The 22,030-nt window shown below is 37.7% G+C and overlaps 1 protein-coding gene across 1 annotated transcript in view; it reads left to right on the forward strand.

Moving 5' to 3' along the window:
* LOC124795869 (hexokinase type 2-like) overlaps nt 1-22,030 on the forward strand; it is a 238,978-nt gene that overhangs the window by 209,389 nt on the left and 7,559 nt on the right. The window contains exon 10 of the mRNA XM_047259951.1: nt 2,004-2,280. Coding sequence (XP_047115907.1) covers nt 2,004-2,280 — 277 coding nt within the window. The remainder of the gene's footprint in view (nt 1-2,003; nt 2,281-22,030) is intronic.

Raw genomic sequence — 22,030 nt, forward strand, 5'->3', positions numbered from 1 at the left:
CCTGTTGCTGTATTTTCAGTAGCAGTAGATGTATCTGCTGTTATTATGTTTGATGGGTTGAAATCAGACAATGGAATGTCCAGGACAGAATACCAACAATAATTTTTTTGCTTTTAATTGGTTGCTAACATCATTTTATTTCTTAAAGGTCTGTGAACTTTTGCCATGTTTTTACCAACTTCAGTGTACCATGAATGTCATGGTAATTAAGAAGAACTTTTTCAGCAGTCCTTTAATATGCACCTCAACATAAAAGATCTTCTATCCAGCAGGCTACAAGGTGACAGCTAAGAGGGTTACAGGGCTGATAGGTATGGAAAAGGAGACAATTCATTTCATGAAAGGCATTACAGTTGCCTTTGATAAGATCTGGCATTATTTTGGAAGAGCTTCTTTCCAAATTTACAGTTTCATGCTTTTTTAGCTTGTTATTTAGTTCAGTTTCACTGACTTGAAATTGTATGTGTTTGAACTGATTGTCCTGTATGACAACAAGATTTCATAATAAATAACTTCTCACAATATGGTATGATCTTGAGATTCACTCCTTTTTGTGAAGTATTTTTCAGTGATCACATTGCAGTGTCCCATAATTTCTTGTGCACCTAGCTACCATAGATAATCCATCACACATACCAAAAGAAAAATTAATCAAATAAACTAATATATTACAAGAGTGAAATGCTGGCCAGCATTTACTTTCATGATATGAAGTGTATTGTATTGCCAATACACACATACAAAAGTAAAAGCGATACATTTCCTAGCTTTTGGAACTAATAGTTTCTTCCTTTGAGGGGAGAGATGTATAGGTTGGGGAAAGAGGAAAGGAAGGGCAGTTTACTACAACAACCACTTCAATAACTTCTATACAGTGACACTTCCACTGAATGGACTTCTGTCATTATTCTCAATAAAGTGTCACAGAAGGGCATGTTCACTTTACTAAAATACAGTTTTTTGCTTAGATGATTGCCTTGAAGTTAGTCTCATTGTCTTCTTTTCAGGTTATGACTTCACTCTCCAGATTTGGCTGTACAAAGAAATATACTATAACCAGGTTTGTTAAGTTGGCAATTTTTTAAATTCACATAAAACAATTTTCTCATTGAAATTTCTGTAGTCATAAATTCATATGCAGCTGATTCACAAGATATGTCTCATGTAAGGTTCCACACGATTAACATTTCCGCAACTAAACATTACTACTTTTTACATCTGTCTTTCCAACAGTCTGTCATACAACCACTCTTCTCACCAAGGGCCAACAAGAAGTGGTCCAAAGCTTACATTTGAGGCAAAGAGGTTTAAATGACTTACATCATAGTGAAAGACATTGTTTTGGTCAATTGATACATAGTTAGTGAAACTTAGTAAAAATAATTTTACAGATTTTTCTTATTAAAACAATCATCCTAATTACATATAATAATAGTTCTGCATGAATGATACATTTTGTTTAACATAGTTTTATATGAACTTTTGGTCTTATAAATGGTATTTGTGGTTTCAGAAAGTTTCTCATGTTTGATTATATCACAAAACTCAGAATCAAGGATGAAAAAGATTCCACCTGTAGTGAGGGTGAGGGTAGGGTTCTGTGAGACTTATTTTCCAATATGATTTCTTCCTTTTCCTGATCAGTGCATTGTTGGTGTTTTAATTATGTTAATCTCAAACATGGCAGTTATTTCATCCTGTAAATTGTTTGTTACTTATTGCATGCAATGTAGATAGATTTATCTTTTTATTTACAATTTTGCTGTTTACCCTGTCTGTTCAGTTCAAATGAAAAGAATTTTTTACAGACCCAAAAGTCTATATAAATTTTTGTGTTAACTTTAACCTTAGTGTAAGAATCTATACTAGTGGGCACAAAAATATTATCTTCTCTTGACACAATTAATAGCTTTAATATTTCAGCGTAGTGAAGTGTTCAGTATTGATAGCTGTGAGCTATAAATTGTGGAAATTACATCAAACTTTTCATTTATATTTTACAGTGATAAACCAGGTTCTTACACAAATGTTAAGAGAATAATGAATGAGCTTGGTCTTCCACATGCAACTGAACAAGATTTTGTAGACTTCAGACATATGTGTGAAGCTGTTTCTTCAAGAGCTGGTGTCATGGTCTCTGCTTCAATGGCTACATTACTTAATAAAATGGGTTTTGAACAAGCAACTATTGGCATTGATGGTTCACTCTATCGATTTCACCCTGGGTTTGCAGACCTAATGACAAGAAAAATTTCACAATTAGTGAAGCCAGGGATTAAAGTAAGTACAGCCAATTTTACACACAAACACACACACACACACACACACACACACACACACACACCAAAAAAAGTTTTGCTTCACCTCAGTTCCGAGAGTTCTGGAACCTGTACAGAAAATTGGAATAGAAATCAGCATAAACATCAATTCTGCCATTTTTATTGCTCATGAAAACCACACATTGGATGTTGTACCACCATACAGAAAGACCTTCAGAGGTGCTGGTCCAGATTTCTGTACACACCTCTAATACCCAGTAGCACATCCTCTTGCATTGATGCATGCCTGTATTTATTTATTTATTTATTTCTTGTTCCGTAGATCCAGTTACTGAGTCAATCACAAGGATATGGAACGTGTCAAATTGTATAGGTTTCAATTTAAACTTACAATAAATACAAGGACAATTCAATGGCAAATTGCACATATTTTAAGTAAGACATACTATAAATACAGTAACAGATACAATGTCAGCTAGATAACATAACAACCATTTAACAGAAAAAGGAGTTTCAAATAAAGGTTAAAGATAAGAGCACAAAGTTAAATCAGATATTAGGCTTACATGAGTAAATACATGTACAGCCAATCTGTTGTTACAAAAAGTGTGCTAATGCCCAAATGCACAATAAAATCAATTGAAATACTTCTAGACACAATAAGTTTAGTGATGGTATACATTTTCTTTCAGATATTCATCCACAATATAATAAGATTTCTCTGTCAGGTAATCTTTGAGAACTTGTTTAAATTTTGGCAGTTCTGTATGAACACATTTGATATGTAGTGGTAAAGCATTGAACAGCTTAATGCTGGAGTAGTAAACTCCTTTTTGTACCAGAGTGAGATGTTTCATTTCAAAATGTAGATTGTCTTTGTTTCTGGTGTTATAACCATGGAATTTACTGTTGTCTTGGTAGATGGAATAATTTTTGCACACAAAGGTCAGCAAAGAAAAAATATACTGTGAGGCAGTTGTTAGGATACCTATCTTCCGAAACAAGTGCCTGCAAGAGTGTCTTTGATGGACCCCACACATTATTCTGATTGCTTTTTTTTGGATGGTGAGAACTTTTTTTGCAAGTGGTTGGTTCCCCCAGAATATGATAGCATATGACATCAATGAGTGGAAGTAGCCAAAGTAGGCAACCTTAATAGTGTCAACTTCAGCCACTGAAGAAATTATCCGTAATGCAAATGTTGCCGAGCTAAGTTTTTTACATAGATGAAGAATGTGAACTGACCAATTACATTTACTGTCTATGTAAGCACCCAGGAATTTTGTATCTTCAACTTTCTGTTTTGGTGGATCTCTACATTTTATGTTAATTTCATCGGGATTACTTTGTGAGGTATGGAACCTCATATAATGAGTTTTATCTGCATTGAGTGAGAGACCATTTGAGGAGAACAAATTTAAGATGTCATTAAAAACAGTATTTGTAGCTTGTTCAAGATCATGATCAATCAAATCGTCAATTAGAATTGTGTTATCATCGGCAAACAGGGTAAATTTGCTGTTTGTCTCAGAACAAAGAGGAAGATCATTAATAAAGATGAGGAAAAGCAGTGGGCCCAAAACGGAGCCTTGAGGCACACCACATGTCATCGTGCCCCATTCAGACGAGGCAGGTTCTCCAGAAGAGCCATTTAGCATTACAGTCTGCTTCCGATCCTGTAGATATGATTGTAGCCACAAGCCAACAGTACCACCTAAACCATAGTATTCTGCCTTTTTCCAAAGAATTTGGTGGTTTACACAGTCAAAGGCGTGTAAGATCACAAAAAATACCCAATGGAGACATTTTTTTGTTAATGGCTTCCAAAACTTGGTTGCTGAAAGAGAATATTGCCTGTTCAGTACAAAGACCGGCACGAAAACCAAACTGATTTTTGCTTAAGATACTGTGGAAGTTGAGATGGTCTACAATCCTCCTGTGCATGAGTTTTTCTAGAATTTTCGAGAAGGTAGTTAATAGGGATATTGGGCGATAGTTTGTAACAATGCTTCTATCACCTTTTTTAAAGAGAGGAATCACTACAGCCAACTTAAGTCTGTCAGGGACAATCCCATCTTGTAGGGATGCATTGTATATGTTGCATAAGATGGGACTAACAAATTTATAACAGTGTTTCAGTATTTTACTAGAAATATTGTCCACACCAGCAGAATTTTTATTTTTTAATGATCTAATTACTCTTATGACTTCGCTTACAGTAACTGGAGGTAAGGATAACTGTGGGATTCTGTTGCTAATAGCTTTCTGTAGGAGGGACAATGATTCTTCCATAGAACCATTACAGCCTGTCTTCTCTGCTGCTCTCAAAAAGTGGTTATTAAATATTTCTGCAACCAACTCAGGTTTCTTTATGATACTGTCCCCTGTTTTAATCTCTACCTGAGACATGTTCCCTGTTGTCCTGCAAGTTTCCCTCTTTATTACATTCCATATAGTTTTAATTTTATTTTCTGAGCTTTCAATTTCTGATTTTATGCACATACTTTTAGATTTATTTATAACCTTCTTGAGAATGCTACAGTAAAGTTTGGATCATTACAAGTCCTGAGAGAACTGTATAACATCCTCTTTGTTCTACAAGATGTTATTATCCCTGTAGTGATCCAAGACTTCTTGGCATTGCCTATATGACTATTTCTAACTACTTTTTTGGGAAAGATGGACTCAAATACAGACATGAATTCATTTAAAAATGAATTGTACTTTTTGTTTACATCTGTTTCCCTATAAACTGGGCTCCAATCTATCTCTTTTAGGCTATCATTGAATTTTTTAAGGCCCTGTTCATTTATTATCCTAAAAGATTTCCAAGAATGCTCGGAACTGTTGCACACACTGATGTAAAGGAGCCTAAGCAATTGACCACCATGATCAGAAAGGCCAAGGATTGGATGCACAGTGATCTCATTGCATTTAGACTTATCTATAAATATATTATCTATCAGACTTTTACTGTTAACAGTAACCCTAGTTGGGAAATCTACTATTGCCATCAGATTATAAGACTCCATTAAATGTACTAAATCAGCTTTACTATTGCTCTCATTTAGGAAATCAACATTAAAGTCACCAGTAATTATCAAGTCCTTGGACTTTGTGTACAGTATGGATAATAAAGAATCTAAGTGCTTAAGAAATACATTCAAATTCCCTGAGGGAGATCTATACAGTGCTAACACTACAGCCGTGAAGTCATTTACAGTAATCTCAACACCACATACTTCAATTTGTTGCTCTATACAATGGCTCTTTAAATCTAATGCATTGTAAGATATGTTGTTTTTTACATAAATTACCACTCCACCTTTTTCCATGATGGTTCTAGAGTAATGCGTTGCCTGACAGTAACCACTTAGTTGCAACCTTTCAATATCCTTCACATGATGTTCACTAAAACATAATACATCGGTATCTTTCATTCCTTGTGGTTCCTCTAACAGAACAGTAATGTCATTTACTTTATTACCAAGTCCTCCCACATTTTGGTGAAAAATCGTCATTTCTTTGGAATTAGAGACAGATGTAAACTTTTGCCTAAAAAATTATCTGTAGCTACAGACACAGTATGTTTGTTCATTACTAACAATTTCCTGAAACATTTGAGTTTGAAGCCGAGTCTGACTTGATGGCTGGAGCCATTTAAGTGCGATTGGTTCCAACTTTGGGGTACATTTGTGGACTTCTTCCAATATTTTTGTTTTTAAAAGGGTACCTAATGCTTTTTTTCCTGATCTGTTCAGGTGCATACCGTGTCTTGTAAATAATTCTCGTCCAAAACTGCTTATATCTACAACACAAGTATTTTTAAAACGCTTACACAACTTTGCTAACTTAGAGTTCGTTTGTGAGATAGCCTCATTTACACAGGACTGTGGAATTAAGTCATGTCTCTCTGGAATGTTCACAACAAATACCTTAGACTGATGAAGCGCCGATATTTTCTTCCTGAGCGACTGTATGACATCATTCCCTTCGTTGCAGGCAATGTTGTTTGAGCCACCTATTAAGATCACACACTTGTTTTTTACTTTTTCAGGATCACACCCCGCTACAACTTCTTGAAGTTTAGCACCTGGCTTCACAATTCCACAAACATCGGCAGCATTAAAACTGCTTGTCACTATATCAGCCATGCCTCTACCATGACTATCAGCGAAAATGTGAAAACGATTTGTTGATGTTTCACTCACAGCAGACTGGATCACACCACTGCCACTTTCATTGCTGTTAACTGAACGTTGTGGCTTTGGAAGATCAAACCTAACCTTTTTCCTATAGTTTATCGGTACACTCTTCTTACGATGGTTTTCACTTTCTGTGAGACTATTACTAGAACAAAGTACATCAAAATTGTTTACATTCTTGAACCTCGAAACATTTGCTATAGACGAAGTTTTAGTGCCGATTGTTTGATGCTTGTTGTGTACTACCTTCCATTCTGATGATTTATCAGCGTCATTTTGCATCAATATAGCCATGTTCTGGCGAAAGTTTTTGTCCTTCTGTCTGTCTTGAAGCAATGGATCCATGTTTTGCTTCGTCGTGGCATACTATCCACAAGTTCATCAAGGCACTGATGGTCCAGATTGTCCCACTCCTCAATGGCGATTCGACGTAGATCCCTCAGAGTGGTTGGTGGGTCGCATCATCCATATACAGCCCTTTTCAATCTATTCGAGGCATGTTTGATAAAGTTCATGTCTGGAGAACATGCTGACCACTCTAGTCGGGCAATGTCATTATCCTGAAGGAAGTCATTCACAAGATGTGCACTATGGGGGCACAAATTGTGGTTCATGAAGACTAATGCCTCGCCAATATGCTGCCGATATGGTTGTACTATCGGTCAGAGGATGGCATTCACGTATTGTACAGCCGTTATGGTGCCTTCCATGATCACTAGCGGTGTACATTGGCTCCTCATAATGCCACCCTAAAACAGCAAGGAACCGCCACCTTGCTGCACTCTCTGGACAGTGTGTCTAAGGCATTCAGCCTGAGGGGGTTGCCTCCAAACACATCTCTTACAATTGTCTAGTTGAAGGCATATGCAACACTCATCAGTGAAGAGAATGTGATGCCAGTACTGAGAAGTCCATTCGGCATGTTGTTGGGCCCATTTTTACCATGCTGCGTGGTGTCATGGTTGCAAATATGGTCCTCGCCATGGATGTGGGGTACGAAGTTCCACATCACGCAGTCTGTTGTGCACAGTTTGAGTCATAACATGACATCCTGTGGCTGCACAAAAAGTGTATTCAACATGGTGGCATTGCTGTTAGGGTTCCTCCGAGCCATAATCCCTAGGTAGCGGTCATCCACTGTAGTAGTAGCCCTTGGGCGGCCTGAGCGAGGCATCTCTCTGTATTTTCTCCATGTCTGAACTACCTCGCTTTGGTTCATTCTGATACGCCTGCACACTTCCCTTGTTGAGAGCCCTTCCTGGCACAAAGTAACAATGCAGATGCAATCAAACCACAATATTGACCGTCTAGGCATGGTTGAACTAAAGACAACATGAGCCGTGTACCTTCTTCCTGGTGGAATCACTGGAACTGATCGGCTGTTGGACCCCCTCCATCTAATAAGCACTGCTCATGCATGGTTGTTTACATCTTTGGGTGGGTTTAGTGACATCTCTGAACACTCAAAGGGACTGTGTCTTTGATACAGTATCCACAGTCAACATCTATCTTCAGGAGTTCTGGGAACCGGGGTGATGCAAACCATTTTTGATGTGTGTATATTCAGTGAGAAGTATCCATTAACTGAAAAATTCAGTTTAATTCACTTGCAAGTCATGCTTCATCATAAGACATGTCATCAGATTTAGTGATGTGTTTATGTTCTATGGTCCATAGCTAGTAGGCCATATCACTGAATTTTTCTGTTAAATTCGAAATGGTTATCAGGTTACAAACTGCTTTCAGTGGGGGAGCAGGTTTTTTAAGTGACCATACTGCATATGGAATATGATCGGTGAGGTTGGCCCCAACCGACTTGAGCAGGGAGTAACACAAGGGGTATTCATAAAAAATTTAATTATTGCTTAATTTCTTGCAGTGTAGTGTGGTACAATTTAAAGCTTGCATGGTGTTTGGTGTTTCACAAAGCATCATTCACCACTATTTGAAAAAAATGGAAAATTTATGGTACTTTCATTGTATTGGAGAGAAGACAGCAAGGCCACCGAAGGAAATCTCTTGATTTGACAATACAGGGTGAGTCAGAAGGAAAGAATCATACTTTGAGGGGGTGATTGTATTAGTTTCTTTCCTCTTAGCTCCCACCCCACCAACCCAAAAAAAAAGAAAAAAAAAAACATTTATTGCTACACTACTCCGCACCTTACTCTTTTTTCTCTCTAGTGACACTTAGTAAAGCCTTAAAGGCTCTAATTTTTCCTCCTGTCCATTTATTTCCTTGTCCAGAGCAAATATTATTAATGCCAGTAGAACAAAGCATTTGCCTTTCCTCCTGAATCCTGTGTACACACGATATGGTTCCACGCAGTTATCAGTGACAAAAATGCTATAAAATACAATCTCATTCAAATAGATTACGGGTGGAGAGTTAATAGCGGGCTTAGCAATGTGACATCAGCCATGCTTGTACCTCCATGATAATTCATGGCTCTTTGCACTAGTGTATAACGTGAGCAAAATAGATTCCAAATTGTCAGAGATCAGTAGAACAATAACCTAATAGGTCTTGGTTTGCAGTATATGAGTCACCAATGCTTCCCAGCATAATACTGTGACAGGTGATGAAAGAAAACTGTTAAGCTGAAGAGTGAATCACCCATGTAACTCAGGTGTCTATTTTTTATCTGAAATATATCAAAACTTAATTGTGTTGATTGAACCAGCTATTATTATTGTTTATAAAAAACATGAACATAAAATACATGAGCCATAACAAGTAAAACTGACTCTGTGATGCTATACAGTTGATATGGCAAATAGTTTCATTGGGGAGAATGTAGTTATATGAGAAATGGTGAACCAAATGAGATTCTCCTATTGTACTGCTATATAATGATATTTGCACTGGACAGTGAATTAAAAGAACAGGAGGCTATGCAGCGTGGCACTAAAGAGAATAAAGGTTAAGGTGAGGAGAATCATAGAGATAAAAGAAATTCTCTTTAAGCTTCAAGCTTCTGAAAAATAGGTGAGAGGAAGGAAATCCTGCTGTTAGGTAACAACAGTGAAAGAGATATGGATCAGCTCCTGCAGAATGAATTAGATAATAAGTACCAGGTCACACTCTTAAGCAAGCTAGGTGAGTGTATTACACGTATTAGCTTTGCGAAAGAATTTGTTAAAAGATCATCATGTTGTGATAGTGAGTGGAATAGGAACCATTACTGATGGATATTAAGGTTTCTGTGTTGTTACTGACTTGACAAGAATTGGTTCAACAATAGACCATACCTATTTTGAAGCTGTTTTAACTTGAGGCATTATTATCAGACCCATTGAACAGCACTGTGAGTGGGTTAACAGTGACGTAGATGAATTATTTTGTGAATTACTGAGTAAAAATTGGTTTGGCGGGTGGCGTTTTCCAAGTTATGGCCTATATTTCAGTAGAAGAGTTTAAGGGCAAGTCGTCTGCACTGATAGCAGTAGTATTTAATTCTGTCTATGTGTATTCTGTTTGATCTGAAGAAGGATCCATCTGAAAGCTAATAATGTTATCAATATTTTTTATGTGCTAATTGTCCATTCAGTCTTTCAGCAGTATGTTGAGTTGTTACATTTACCCCTTCCATTATTTATATTCTACAAAGTACTGTAATTTACCATGCTTGTAATATGTTGTTCGCAACATCGTTTAACCACTGAAATACAAATTTCTGTTAATTATGTATGGGAAAAGGAGGAACACCTATTTACATTACAAAGATCTGCAAATATAAAAACAATATTCTTAGGTTTTGTCGCAATCACAATTTTGAAAGTCCTTTCACAGACAACAAAATTCAATGAAAATTAAGTGATTATTACAATACAGAAGGCTTCAGTTGGCAATTTAGAGCTATTCACAAAATAATTTGTCATTTCATTAAGCTTTTTAACTCATAAAACTAAAGTTAAAAAAAGAGCAGAAGCTAGTGTAATTTTGTGAGCTTTCAACTACGTTGTGGTTTCCCCCCCTCCACCCCCTCCCCCCAGAAGTCACTATATCAAACATGCAGAGAGGTGTGATTGCCTGTCATCATGTAAGGCAATAATAGTATTATACAGCCATGAGGAATTGGAATACTGACACAAAATCTTATGATCAGAAATTTTTGAACCATAGGCAATGTGACCCCCTCATGAACCATGGACCTTTCTGTTGGTGGGGAGGCTTCTGTGCCTCAGCGATACAGGTATCCATACCATAGGTGCAACCACAATGGTGGGGTATCTGTTGAGAAGCTAGACAAATGTATGTTTCCTGAAGAGGGGCAGCAGCCATTTCAGTAGTTGCAGGGGCAACAGTCTGGATGATTGACTGATCTGGCCTTGTAACACTAACCAAAACAGCCTTGCTGTGCTGGTACTGCGAATGGCTGAAACCAAGGGGAAACTACGGCCGTAATTTTTCCCGAGAGCATGCAGCTTTACTGTATGGATAAATGATGTTGGTGTCCTCTTGGGTAAAATATTCCAGAGGTAAAATAATCCCCCATTTGTATCTCCTGTGGGGACTACTCAGGAAGACGTTGTTATCAGGAGAAAGAAAACTGGCATTCTACAGATCTGAGCATGGAATGTCAGATCCCTTAATCGGGCAGGTAGGTTAGAAAATTTAAAAAGTGAAATGGGTAAGTTAAAATTAGATATAGTGGGAATTAGTGAAATTCGGTGGCAGGAGGAACAAGACTTTTGGTCATGTGAATACAGGGTTATAAATACAAAATCAAATAGGAGTAATGCAGGATAGGTTTAATAATGAATAGGAAAATGGGAATGCAGATATGCTACTACAAACAGCATAGTGAATGCATTATTGTGGCTAAGATAGATCCGAAGCCCACGCCTACCACAGTACTACAAGTTTATATGCCAACTAGCTCCGCAGATGACGAAGAGATTGATGAAATGTATGAAGAGGTAAAAGAAATTATTCAGATAGTGAAGGGAGACGAAAATTTAATAGTCATGGGTGGCTGGGATTTGATAGTAGGAAAAGGGAGACAAGGAAACGTAGTAGGTGAATATGGATTGGGGGGAAGAAATGAAAGAGGAAGCTGCCTGGTGGAATTTTGCACAGAGCATAACTTAATCATAGCTAACAGTTAGTTCAAGAATCATGAAAGAAGCCTGGAGATACTAGAAGGTGTCAAATAGATTATATAAGGGTAAGACAGAGATGCAGGAACCAGGTTTTAAATTGTAAGACATTTCCAGGGACAGATGTGGACTCTGACCACAATCTATTGGTTATGGACAGTAGATTAAAACTGAAGAAACTGCAAAAAGGTGGGAATTTTTGAGGAGATGGAACCTGAATAAACTGAAAGAACCAGAGGTTGTAGAGAGCTTCAGGGAGATCATTAGGGAACAATTGACAGGAATGGGGGAAAGAAATACAGTACAAGAAGAATGGGTAGCTTTGAGAGATGAAATAGTGAAGGTAACAGAGGATCAAATAGGAAAAAAGACTAGGGCTAATAGACATCCTTGGGTAACAGAAGAGATATTGAAATTAATTGATGAAAGGAGAAAATATAAAAATGCAGTAAATGAAGCAGGCAAAAAGGAGTACAAACATCTCAAAAATGAGATGGACAGGAAGTGCAAAATGGCTAAGCAGAGATGGCTAGAGGACAAATGTAAGGATGTTGAGGCACATATCACTAGGGGTAAGATAGATACTGCCTACAGGGAAATTAAAGAGACCTTTGGAGAAAAGAGAACCACTTGCATGAATATCAAGAGCTCAGGTGGAAACCCAGTTCTAAGCAAAGAAGGGAAAGCAGAAAGGTGGAAGGAGTATATAGAGGGTCTATACAGGGGTGATGTTCTTGAGGACAATATTATGGAAATGGAAGAAAATGTAGATGAAGATGAAATGGGAGATACAATACTGTGTGAAGAGTTTGACAGAGCACTGAAAGACCTAAGTCAAAACAAGGCCCTGGGAGTAGACAACATTCCATTAGAACTACTGACAGCCATGGGAGAGCCAGTCCTGACAAAACTCTACCATCTAGTGAGCAAGATGTATGAGACAGGCGAAATACCTTCAGGCTTCAAGAAGAACATAATAATTCCAATCCCAAAGAAGGCAGGTGTTGACAGATGTGAAAATTACTGAACTATCAGTTTAATAAGCTATGGCTGCAAAATACTAACACGAATTCTTTGCACATGAATGGAAAAACTGGTAGAAGCTGACCTGAGGGAAGATCAGTTTGGATTCCGTAGAAATGTTGGAACATGTGAGGCAATACTGACCTTATGGCTTATCTTAGAAAATAGATTAAGGAAAGGCAAACCTACATTTCTAGCATTTGTAGACTTAGAGAAAGCTTTTAACAATGTCGACTGGAATACTCTCTTTCAAAATACAGGGGTAAAATACAGGGAGCGAAAGGCTATTTACATTTTGTACAGAAACCAGATGGCAGTTGTGAGAGTCGAGGGGCATGAAAGGGAAGCAGTGGTTGGGAAGGCAGTGAAACAGGGTTGTAGCCTATCCCTGATGTTATTCAATCTGTATATTGCGCAAGCAGTGGAGGAAATAAAAGAAAAATTCGGAGTAGGTATTAAAATCCATGGAGAAGAAATTAAAACTTTGAGGTTCGCCGATGACATTGTAATTCTTTCAGACAGCAAAGGACTTAGAAGTGTAGTTGAACGGAATGGATAGTGTCTTGAAAGGAAAATATAATATGAACCTCAACAAAAGTAAAACAAGGATAATGGAATGTAGTCGAATTAAGTCAGGTGATTCTGAGGGATTTAGGTTAGGAAATGAGACGCTTAAAGTAGTAAAGGAGTTTTGCTATTTGGGGAGCAAAATAACTGATGATGGTCGAAGTAGAGAGGATATAAAATGTAGACTGGCAATGGCAAGGAAAACGTTTCTGAAGAAGAGAAATTTATTAACATCGAGTATTGATTTAAGTGTCAGGAAGTCATTTCTGAAAGTATTTGTATGGAGTGTAGCCATGTATGGAAGTGAAACATGGACGATAAATAGTTTAGACAAGAAGAGAATAGAAGCTTTCGAAATGTGGTGCTACAGAAGAATGCTGAAGATTAGATAGGTAGATTACATAACTAATGAGGAGGTATTGAACATAATTGGAGATAAGAGAAATTTGTGGCACAACTTTACTAAAAGAAGGGATCGGTTGGTAGGGCATATTCTGAGGCATCAAGGGATCACCAATTTAGTATTGGAGGGCAGTGTGGAGGGTAAAAATTGTAGAGGGAGACCAATAGATGAATTCACTAAACAGATTCAGAAGGATGTAGGTTGCAGTAGGTACTGGGAGATGAAGAACATTGTACAGGATAGAGTAGCATGGAAAGCTGCATCAAACTAGTCTCAGGACTGAAGACCACAACAACAACAACAGGGAATATGATGATTGTACTGCTTAGATGCCAGGTGCCCATTAGTGTGTCATTATATAATGAAAGTTGAGCCTATCATGTCTAGTTTATACTCCCAGATTTATTTTTATTGTGGGTCAACTCATTGTTCAACAGCAATGTTTGTCACTACACTGGTGGCTGGAATGTCATCCTTTCTAGGATATTCATTCAAGGACTGTCCAAAACACTATTTGCCTCCTTGTGTTCACAAATCAGTTGCATGACACTTAACCATATGCTGATACTGGGTACCTGTTAAGACCACTGTTGCACCAGTGAACTGCTGGACTGCTGCTATAGTAGCTCAGCCATGCGTAGATGCTGCCCTCAGCTTATTCTACTTTGCTTGCCAACCACCGGTGGAAGACCATAGCACAGATCTTGTTTCCTGGTCCCAGGACAAGAAGTTGGTATTCTATGTAAACACTCATTTCTTTGACATGGCAAATTATTTACTTAATGAACTGATTTATCCTTTTGCGTATGATACCCCAGTGGAAAATTTCACAAAGAGGTGTAGGCTGTCAATCACAAATAGAACTGTTATTGAAAAGAGTGATTTCACCACTGTGATTTTAAAAGAGAGACTTATTACTCCTTTGACAGTGTACTATCTCATTGAGTTGCAGTCAACATAGATTTAGTGGATAGATCTATCAGGATAAAAGGTATGAAATGATATCCTTGACCAGAGTGCACCCTCTTAAACATGCAATTTAGTATCCTTTGTCCTAGCCACTCAGCTGTCAAGCTACTGTGGAAACTGTAACCTGCACAGAATGCAAATGCAAAAGTAATTTCTCATTTATTAGTAGAGTAATCTGCAGTTGTGACAGGCTCCAGTTGTGTTCTGTTTTCACCCCATTTGTAGGTAATGATGTTGGGCAATAACAGTGGAGCAGTGAGAGATGACAGACATGTGGGTAGGGGCTTATATAGACTCCTTGGGCCTACATTCCTGTTACACCGTATTTTCCTACATTTCATAATGTGTCCCAAATCTGCTCATAGTGGTGGCAGTCCCTTATAGGAAAAGTAATACTTAATTTTCCATGAAAAGGATACAGTAATAATATGAACTAGACTGCACTATTGCTGGACAAAAAGTGGCCTTGTCCTTCACAGGGGATGTCATAGCAGTACCTTTGTATACATTCACTTGGAGACTCCAAAAAAGCTAAACTTTCTTAAATTAACATCCTTGTTCCTATGTCTAGATCTGCATACAATCTCTTATATTGTACAAACCACTGTGAAGTTCATTTAAGAGCATGGTACCATCTGTCTTAAGGATTTCTTCCTATTCCAGTCACATATAGAACCTGTGTGCATGCTGTAATTAGTCTAATTTTGTCTTCATTATCTCTACCCTTACATCCACACTCTACAAACCACTGAGAAGTGCATGGCACATTGCAGTAGCACTTATTATGGTTTCTTCTTGTTATATTCACGTATAGAGTGTAGGAAGAATGATTCCTCTGTATGCGCTGTAATTAATCTAATCATGTCCTCACGATCCGTATGTGAACGGTAACTAGGGAGGGTTGTAGTGTATTCTAGAGTCATCATTTAAATCTGGTTCTTGAAACTTTGTAACTAGGCTTTCTCAGGAAAGTTTACGCTTATCTTCAAGGGTCTGCCAGTTGAGGTTCTTCAGTAAATCCATGATGCCCTCCTGTAGAACAAACTACAACTACGTATGCCATCTATCTTTGTATCCATTCAATATACTCTGTTAGTCCAGTTTGGTATAAGTCCTACACATGTGAGCAGTATTCTAAGATGGAACCCAGAAATGGTTTGTAACCAGTCAGCTTTGTAGACTGGCTGCATTTTCCTATCAATGAACTGAAGTCAGCCACCTGCCTTACCTGTGACTGAGCCTATACGATCATTCTATTTCATGTCCTTAAAAATTTTTACCCCCCATGAACCATGGACCTTGCCGTTGGTGGGGAGGCTTGCGTGCCTCAGCGATATAGATAGCCGTGCCGTAGGTACAACCACAACGGAGGGGTATCTGTTGAGAGGCCAGACAAACGTGTGGTTACTGAAGAGGAGCAGCAGCCTTTTCAGTAGTTGCAAGGGCAACAGTCTGAATGATTGACTGATCTGGCCTTGTAACAATAACCAAAACGGCCTTGCTGTGCTGGTACTGCGAACGGCTGAAAGCAAGGGGAAACTACGGCCGTAATTTTTCCCGAGGGCATGCAGCTTTACTGTATGATTAAATGATGATGGCGTCCTCTTGGGTAAAATATTCCGGAGGTAAAATAGTCCCCCATTCGGATCTCCGGGCGGGGACTACTCAAGAGGATGTCGTTATCAGGAGAAAGAAAACTGGCGTTCTACGGATCGGAGCGTGGAATGTCAGATCCCTTAATCGGGCAGGTAGGTTAGAAAATTTAAAAAGGGAAATGGATAGGTTAAAGTTAGATATAGTGGGAATTAGTGAAGTTCGGTGGCAGGAGGAACAAGACTTCTGGTCAGGTGACTACAGGGTTATAAACACAAAGTCAAATAGGGGTAATGCAGGAGTAGGTTTAATAATGAATAGGAAAATAGGAATGCGGGTAAGCTACTACAAACAGCATAGTGAATGCATTATTGTGGCCAAGATAGATACGAAGCCCACACCTACTACAGTAGTACAAGTTTATATGCCAACTAGCTCTGCAGATGACGAAGAAATTGAAGAAATGTATGATGAAGTAAAAGAAATTATTCAGATAGTGAAGGGAGACGAAAATTTAATAGTCATGGGTGACTGGAATTCGAGTGTAGGAAAAGGGAGAGAAGGAAACGTAGTAGGTGAATGTGGATTGGGGCTAAGAAATGAAAGAGGAAGCCACCTGGTAGAATTTTGCACAGAGCACAACTTAATCATAGCTAACACTTGGTTTAAGAATCATGATAGAAGGTTGTATACATGGAAGAACCCTGGAGATACTAAAAGGTACCAGATAGATTATATAATGGTAAGACAGAGATTTAGGAACCAGGTTTTAAATTGTAAGACATTTCCAGGGGCAGATGTGGACTCTGACCACAATCTATTGGTTATGAACTGTAGATTAAAACTGAAGAAACTGCAAAAAGGTGGGAATTTAAGGAGATGGGACCTGGATAAACTGACTAAACCAGAGGTTGTACAGAGTTTCAGGGAGAGCATAAGGGAACAATTGACAGGAATGGGGGAAAGAAATACAGTAGAAGAAGAATGGGTAGCTTTGAGGGATGAAGTAGTGAAGGCAGCAGAGGATCAAATAGGTAAAAAGACGAGGGCTAGTAGAAATCCTTGGGTAACAGAAGAAATATTGAATTTAATTGATGAAAGGAGAAAATATAAAAATGCAATAAGTGAAGCAGGCAAAAAGGAATACAAACGTCTCAAAAATGAGATCGACAGTGCAAAATGGCTAAGCAGGGATGGCTAGAGGACAAATGTAAGGATGTAGAGGCTTATCTCACTAGGGGTAAGATAGATCCTGCCTACAGGAAAATTAAAGAGACCTTTGGAGAAAAGAGAACCACTTGTATGGATATCAAGAGCTCAGATGGAAACCCAGTTCTAAGCAAAGAAGGGAAAGCAGAAAGGTGGAAGGAGTATACAGAGGGTCTATACAAGGGCGATGTACTTGAGGACAATATTATGGAAATGGAAGAGGATGTAGATGAAGATGAAATGGGAGATAAGATACTGCGTGAAGAGTTTGACAGAGCACTGAAAGACCTGAGACGAAACAAGGCCCCGGGAGTAGATAACATTCCATTAGAACTACTGACAGCCTTGGGAGAGCCAGTCCTGACAAAACTCTACCATCTGGTGAGCAAGATGTATGAGACAGGCGAAATATCCTCAGACTTCAAGAAGAATATAATAATTCCAATCCCAAAGAAAGCAGGTGTTGACAGATGTGAAAATTACTGAACTATCAGTTTAATAAGTCATGGCTGCAAAATACTAACGCAAATTCTTTACAGACGAATGGAAAAACTAGTAGAAGCTGAGCTCGGGGAAGATCAGTTTGGATTCCGTAGAAATATTGGAACACATGAGGCAATACTGACCCTACGACTTATCTTAGAAGAAAAATTAAGGAAAGGAAAACCTACGTTTCTAGCATTTGTAGACTTAGAGAAAGCTTTTGACAATGTTGACAGGAATACTCTCTTTCAAATTCTAAAGGTGGCAGGGGTAAAATACAGGGAGCGAAAGGCTATTTACAATTTGTACAGAAAGCAGATGGGAGTTATAAGAGTCGAGGGACATGAAAGGGAAGCAGTGGTTGGGAAGGGAGTAAGACAGGGTTGTAGCCTCTCCCCGATGTTAGTCAATCTGTATATTGAGCAAGCAGTAAAGGAAACAAAAGAAAAGTTCGGAGTAGGTATTAAAATCCATGGAGAAGAAATTAAAACTTTGAGGTTTGCCGATGACATTGTAATTCTGTCAGAGACAGCAAAGGACTTGGAAGGGCAGTTGAACGGAATGGATGGTGTCTTGAAGGGAGGATATAAGATGAACATCAACAAAAGCAGAACGAGGATAATGGAATGTAGTCGAATTAAGTCGGGTGATGCTGAGGGAATTAGATTAGGAAATGAGACACTTAAAGTAGTAAAGGAGTTTTTCTATTTGGGGAGCAAAATAACTGATGATGGTCGAAGTAGAGAGGATATAAAATGTAGACTGGCAATGGCAAGGAAAGCGTTTCTGAAGAAGAGAAATTTGTTAACATCGAGTATAGATTTAAGTGTCAGGAAGTCATTTCTGAAAGTATTTGTATGGAGTGTAGCCATGTATGGATGTGAAACATGGACGATAACCAGTTTGGACAAGAAGAGAATAGAAGCTTTCGAAATGTGGTGCTACAGAAGAATGCTGAAGATTAGATGGGTAGATCACATAACTAATGAGGAAGTATTGAATAGGATTGGGGAGAAGAGAAGTTTGTGGCACAACTTGACCAGAAGAAGGGATCGGTTGGTAGGACATGTTTTGAGGCATCAAGGGATCACCAATTTAGTATTGGAGGGCAGTGTGGAGGGTAAAAATCATAGGGGGAGACCAAGAGATGAATACACTAAGCAGATTCAGAAGCATGTAGGTTGCAGTAGGTACTGGGAGATGAAGAAGCTTGCACAGGATAGAGTAGCATGGAGAGCTGCATCAAACCAGTCTCAGGACTGAAGACCACCACAACAACAACAACAACAAAAATTTTTACACACAGGTTGACTCAGATTCGGATTCTTTATTGGTCATTCAGCATTATAACATGCAATAGGCTTCATCAGTTCACTTAACCTATTAATTTTAAAAAATTAATTTTTACATATTTAAGTTGATATTAGGCATTTCTAAAAATTCTTCTAATGAATAGAATGGATTAGTTAACAAGAAGTTATGTACTGTTCTTTAAATAATTTGTCAGGCTTGATTGATGTATTCTTAGACAATTTGTTATATATTTTAATTGCCATATACTTATGACTATTGTTAGTTTTACCTAATCTATTTTGTAGCAACAACAGAGAAGTACAGGTTCTTGTATAGTAGTCATGCCTTTGATTCGTTACACTTAAATTAGGTAGTTCAGCAAGTATGTAGTTAACGCTGTCAAGCATATATAAATTAATAACTGTTAAAATTTTATATTTAATGAACAATGGTTTACAACGTGTCCTATTATCTACCTTAGCCATTACTCTGATTGCTTTCTTCTGGATCACCATAATTTCATTTATTTTTCTGCAGTTACCCCAGAGTATTAACCCATGCCTTAAAACAGATCAAAAAAGGCAAAGTACACTGTCCTTATGTACTCAAATGTCACACAACACATCAGTCTCTTCAACAAATATATAACTCTTGACAACCTAACCGCTATGTGATCAACATGAGAGTTCCATGTTGGACTGTTGTCAAGTATGATACCTAAAAACTTTGCCTTTTGTTTCTCTATTTTTTTAGTCTTTGATAGACTGAACCACTTATTCTGGGTCTTTTCCTCATTTAATAGAGGACCATTTGCATTAAACCATGATGTTGCATTTTCTTTTGCCAATTTCATACCACTTACCACTTATCAAATACATGGTTTACAGATAGAAATGTTGTGTCATCTGCATACATATATGTCTTTACATCTATATTTCCTGGTACGTCATTTATGTGTACAAGGAAGAGAAGTGGTCCCAATTTAGATTCCTGTGGTACTCCGTGTTGAACGTTGAGTGTGTCTGACAGATGACTTCCTGAACTCACCACCTGTTTCCTTTTATTGAGGTATGATTTGATGAGCCTTAAACTTTTATCACATATTCCATAGTACTCAAGTTTAGAGAGCAAAAGTGAGTGGTCAACATAGTCAAAGGCTTTGCTCAGATCATATAAGGTTACCTGTGTGTGAGCTTGGTCGTCGAATGCTGCTAAAATGTGTCTAAGAGCTCTATGGCATGTATAGTTGACCTTCATTTTCTGTAACCAAACTGTGATGCACTTAACATATCATTTAGTTCTAGGTACTCATACATCTGCTGATATATTATGCCTTCAAAGACTTTTCCTAGTACTGGAATTAGTGAAATTGGTCTGCAGTTTGCAGGATCTGATTTGATACCCTTCTTAAAGACTGGAGTCACGTTGGATAGTTTGAGAGAATCAGGAAAAACCCCTTCTATGAGACACAGGTTTATAGAATATGTTAATGGTGCTGCAATGTAATGTATGATTTCTTTAAATAGATTGTTTGACTTATTAAAAATTTCTGTACTGTATGATTTTTTCATTTCTTTGACTATTTTAAGAACTACATGTTGGCCTACCTCTTTAAAGTGTTTCAATGATGATCTGGCCCTATTATGATTAAGGTTTGCACTCTTAAGATAATCTATATATGTTACATTGGGTTTACTGATCAACTTACAGCTTACAAAATATTTGTTGAATGTATCTGTTGGTATTGGGACTGTCTTGTCAAAGTTTCTGACTTCACCTTTAACAGTATTAATTACTAACCAAGCTGTTTTGCATTGGTTTTTACTATTTTTTATGAAATTTGTGTTGTATCTTCGTTTCGCCAATTGTAACGCTTTCTTATACGGTTTCTTAGTGGTTTTTTCGAGATCCTTAATTTCATTAGAATTATTTACTTTGCCAAGGCACTTCAACAGCAGTAGCTTATTTTTTTAGATTCTCCAGTTCTTTGGTGTACCACAATTTACCCTTTCTTGTTTTATGATATTTCTTTGGAACAAGATGGACTTTTAAAGTACCTATTAAGTAATTGTAGAATGTTTCATAAACTGTTTGGGCACTGAAATCACAGTTTTGAAATAATTTGTCCCAGTTAGTTATGCTCAGCTGGTGTGTTAGTTTTCTGAGATTGTGTTTTGTTAATATTAAGGTACTAGATTTTGTTAACTTTTGTGCAGCCTTACTCTCATCCCCTTTTATAAAATGTCTTAACTCTACTGATAACATGAAGTGGTCTGAGAAAACAAATTCCTTTACCTTGATGGAGTACATATCATGAGCACAGTTGACAAAAGCATTATCCAAGCACACTTTTAGTCTTGTTGGTTCTGAATTTACATGATGAAAGTTGTGTTGCCTTAGCATCTTCAGTAACTTATTTACACTGGGTTTGTTACATGTTACATTAAAGCTTGAATTAAAGTCTTCCCCAATTACAGTTACATGTTGTTTCCACTTCATTATGTAGCAGAGTACACAGTCTAAATTACCTAAAAAAAGTTTTATCATCTGAGTCAGGGGAATGGTAGATACATACTATGATAAGTTTCATTATATCACATATGATCCCGGTAATTTCAAAGTGTTTCTCTACATGTGCCCAACTAAGATCTAGTGCTCTACACTCTATTTCATTTGAAATGTAGATAAAAGTACCACCATTACGGTACTGAGATCTGCAAAACTGTTTTCATGTTTATAAGCTTCTGGTACATAGTATTGTATTTGTTCTGGTTTAAGCCAATGTTCAGTTAGACATAAGAAAGAATACTTATTCTGTGGCAATGACTCCTCCAGAATTTCAACTTTACTTTCAAGATACTGACTGTTTAAAAATAAAATGTTGCTGTGACTTACCTGTGAGT

This window comes from Schistocerca piceifrons, chromosome 4 (genome assembly GCF_021461385.2).
Source record: "Schistocerca piceifrons isolate TAMUIC-IGC-003096 chromosome 4, iqSchPice1.1, whole genome shotgun sequence".
In the NCBI taxonomy this organism is placed as follows: domain Eukaryota; kingdom Metazoa; phylum Arthropoda; class Insecta; order Orthoptera; family Acrididae; genus Schistocerca; species Schistocerca piceifrons.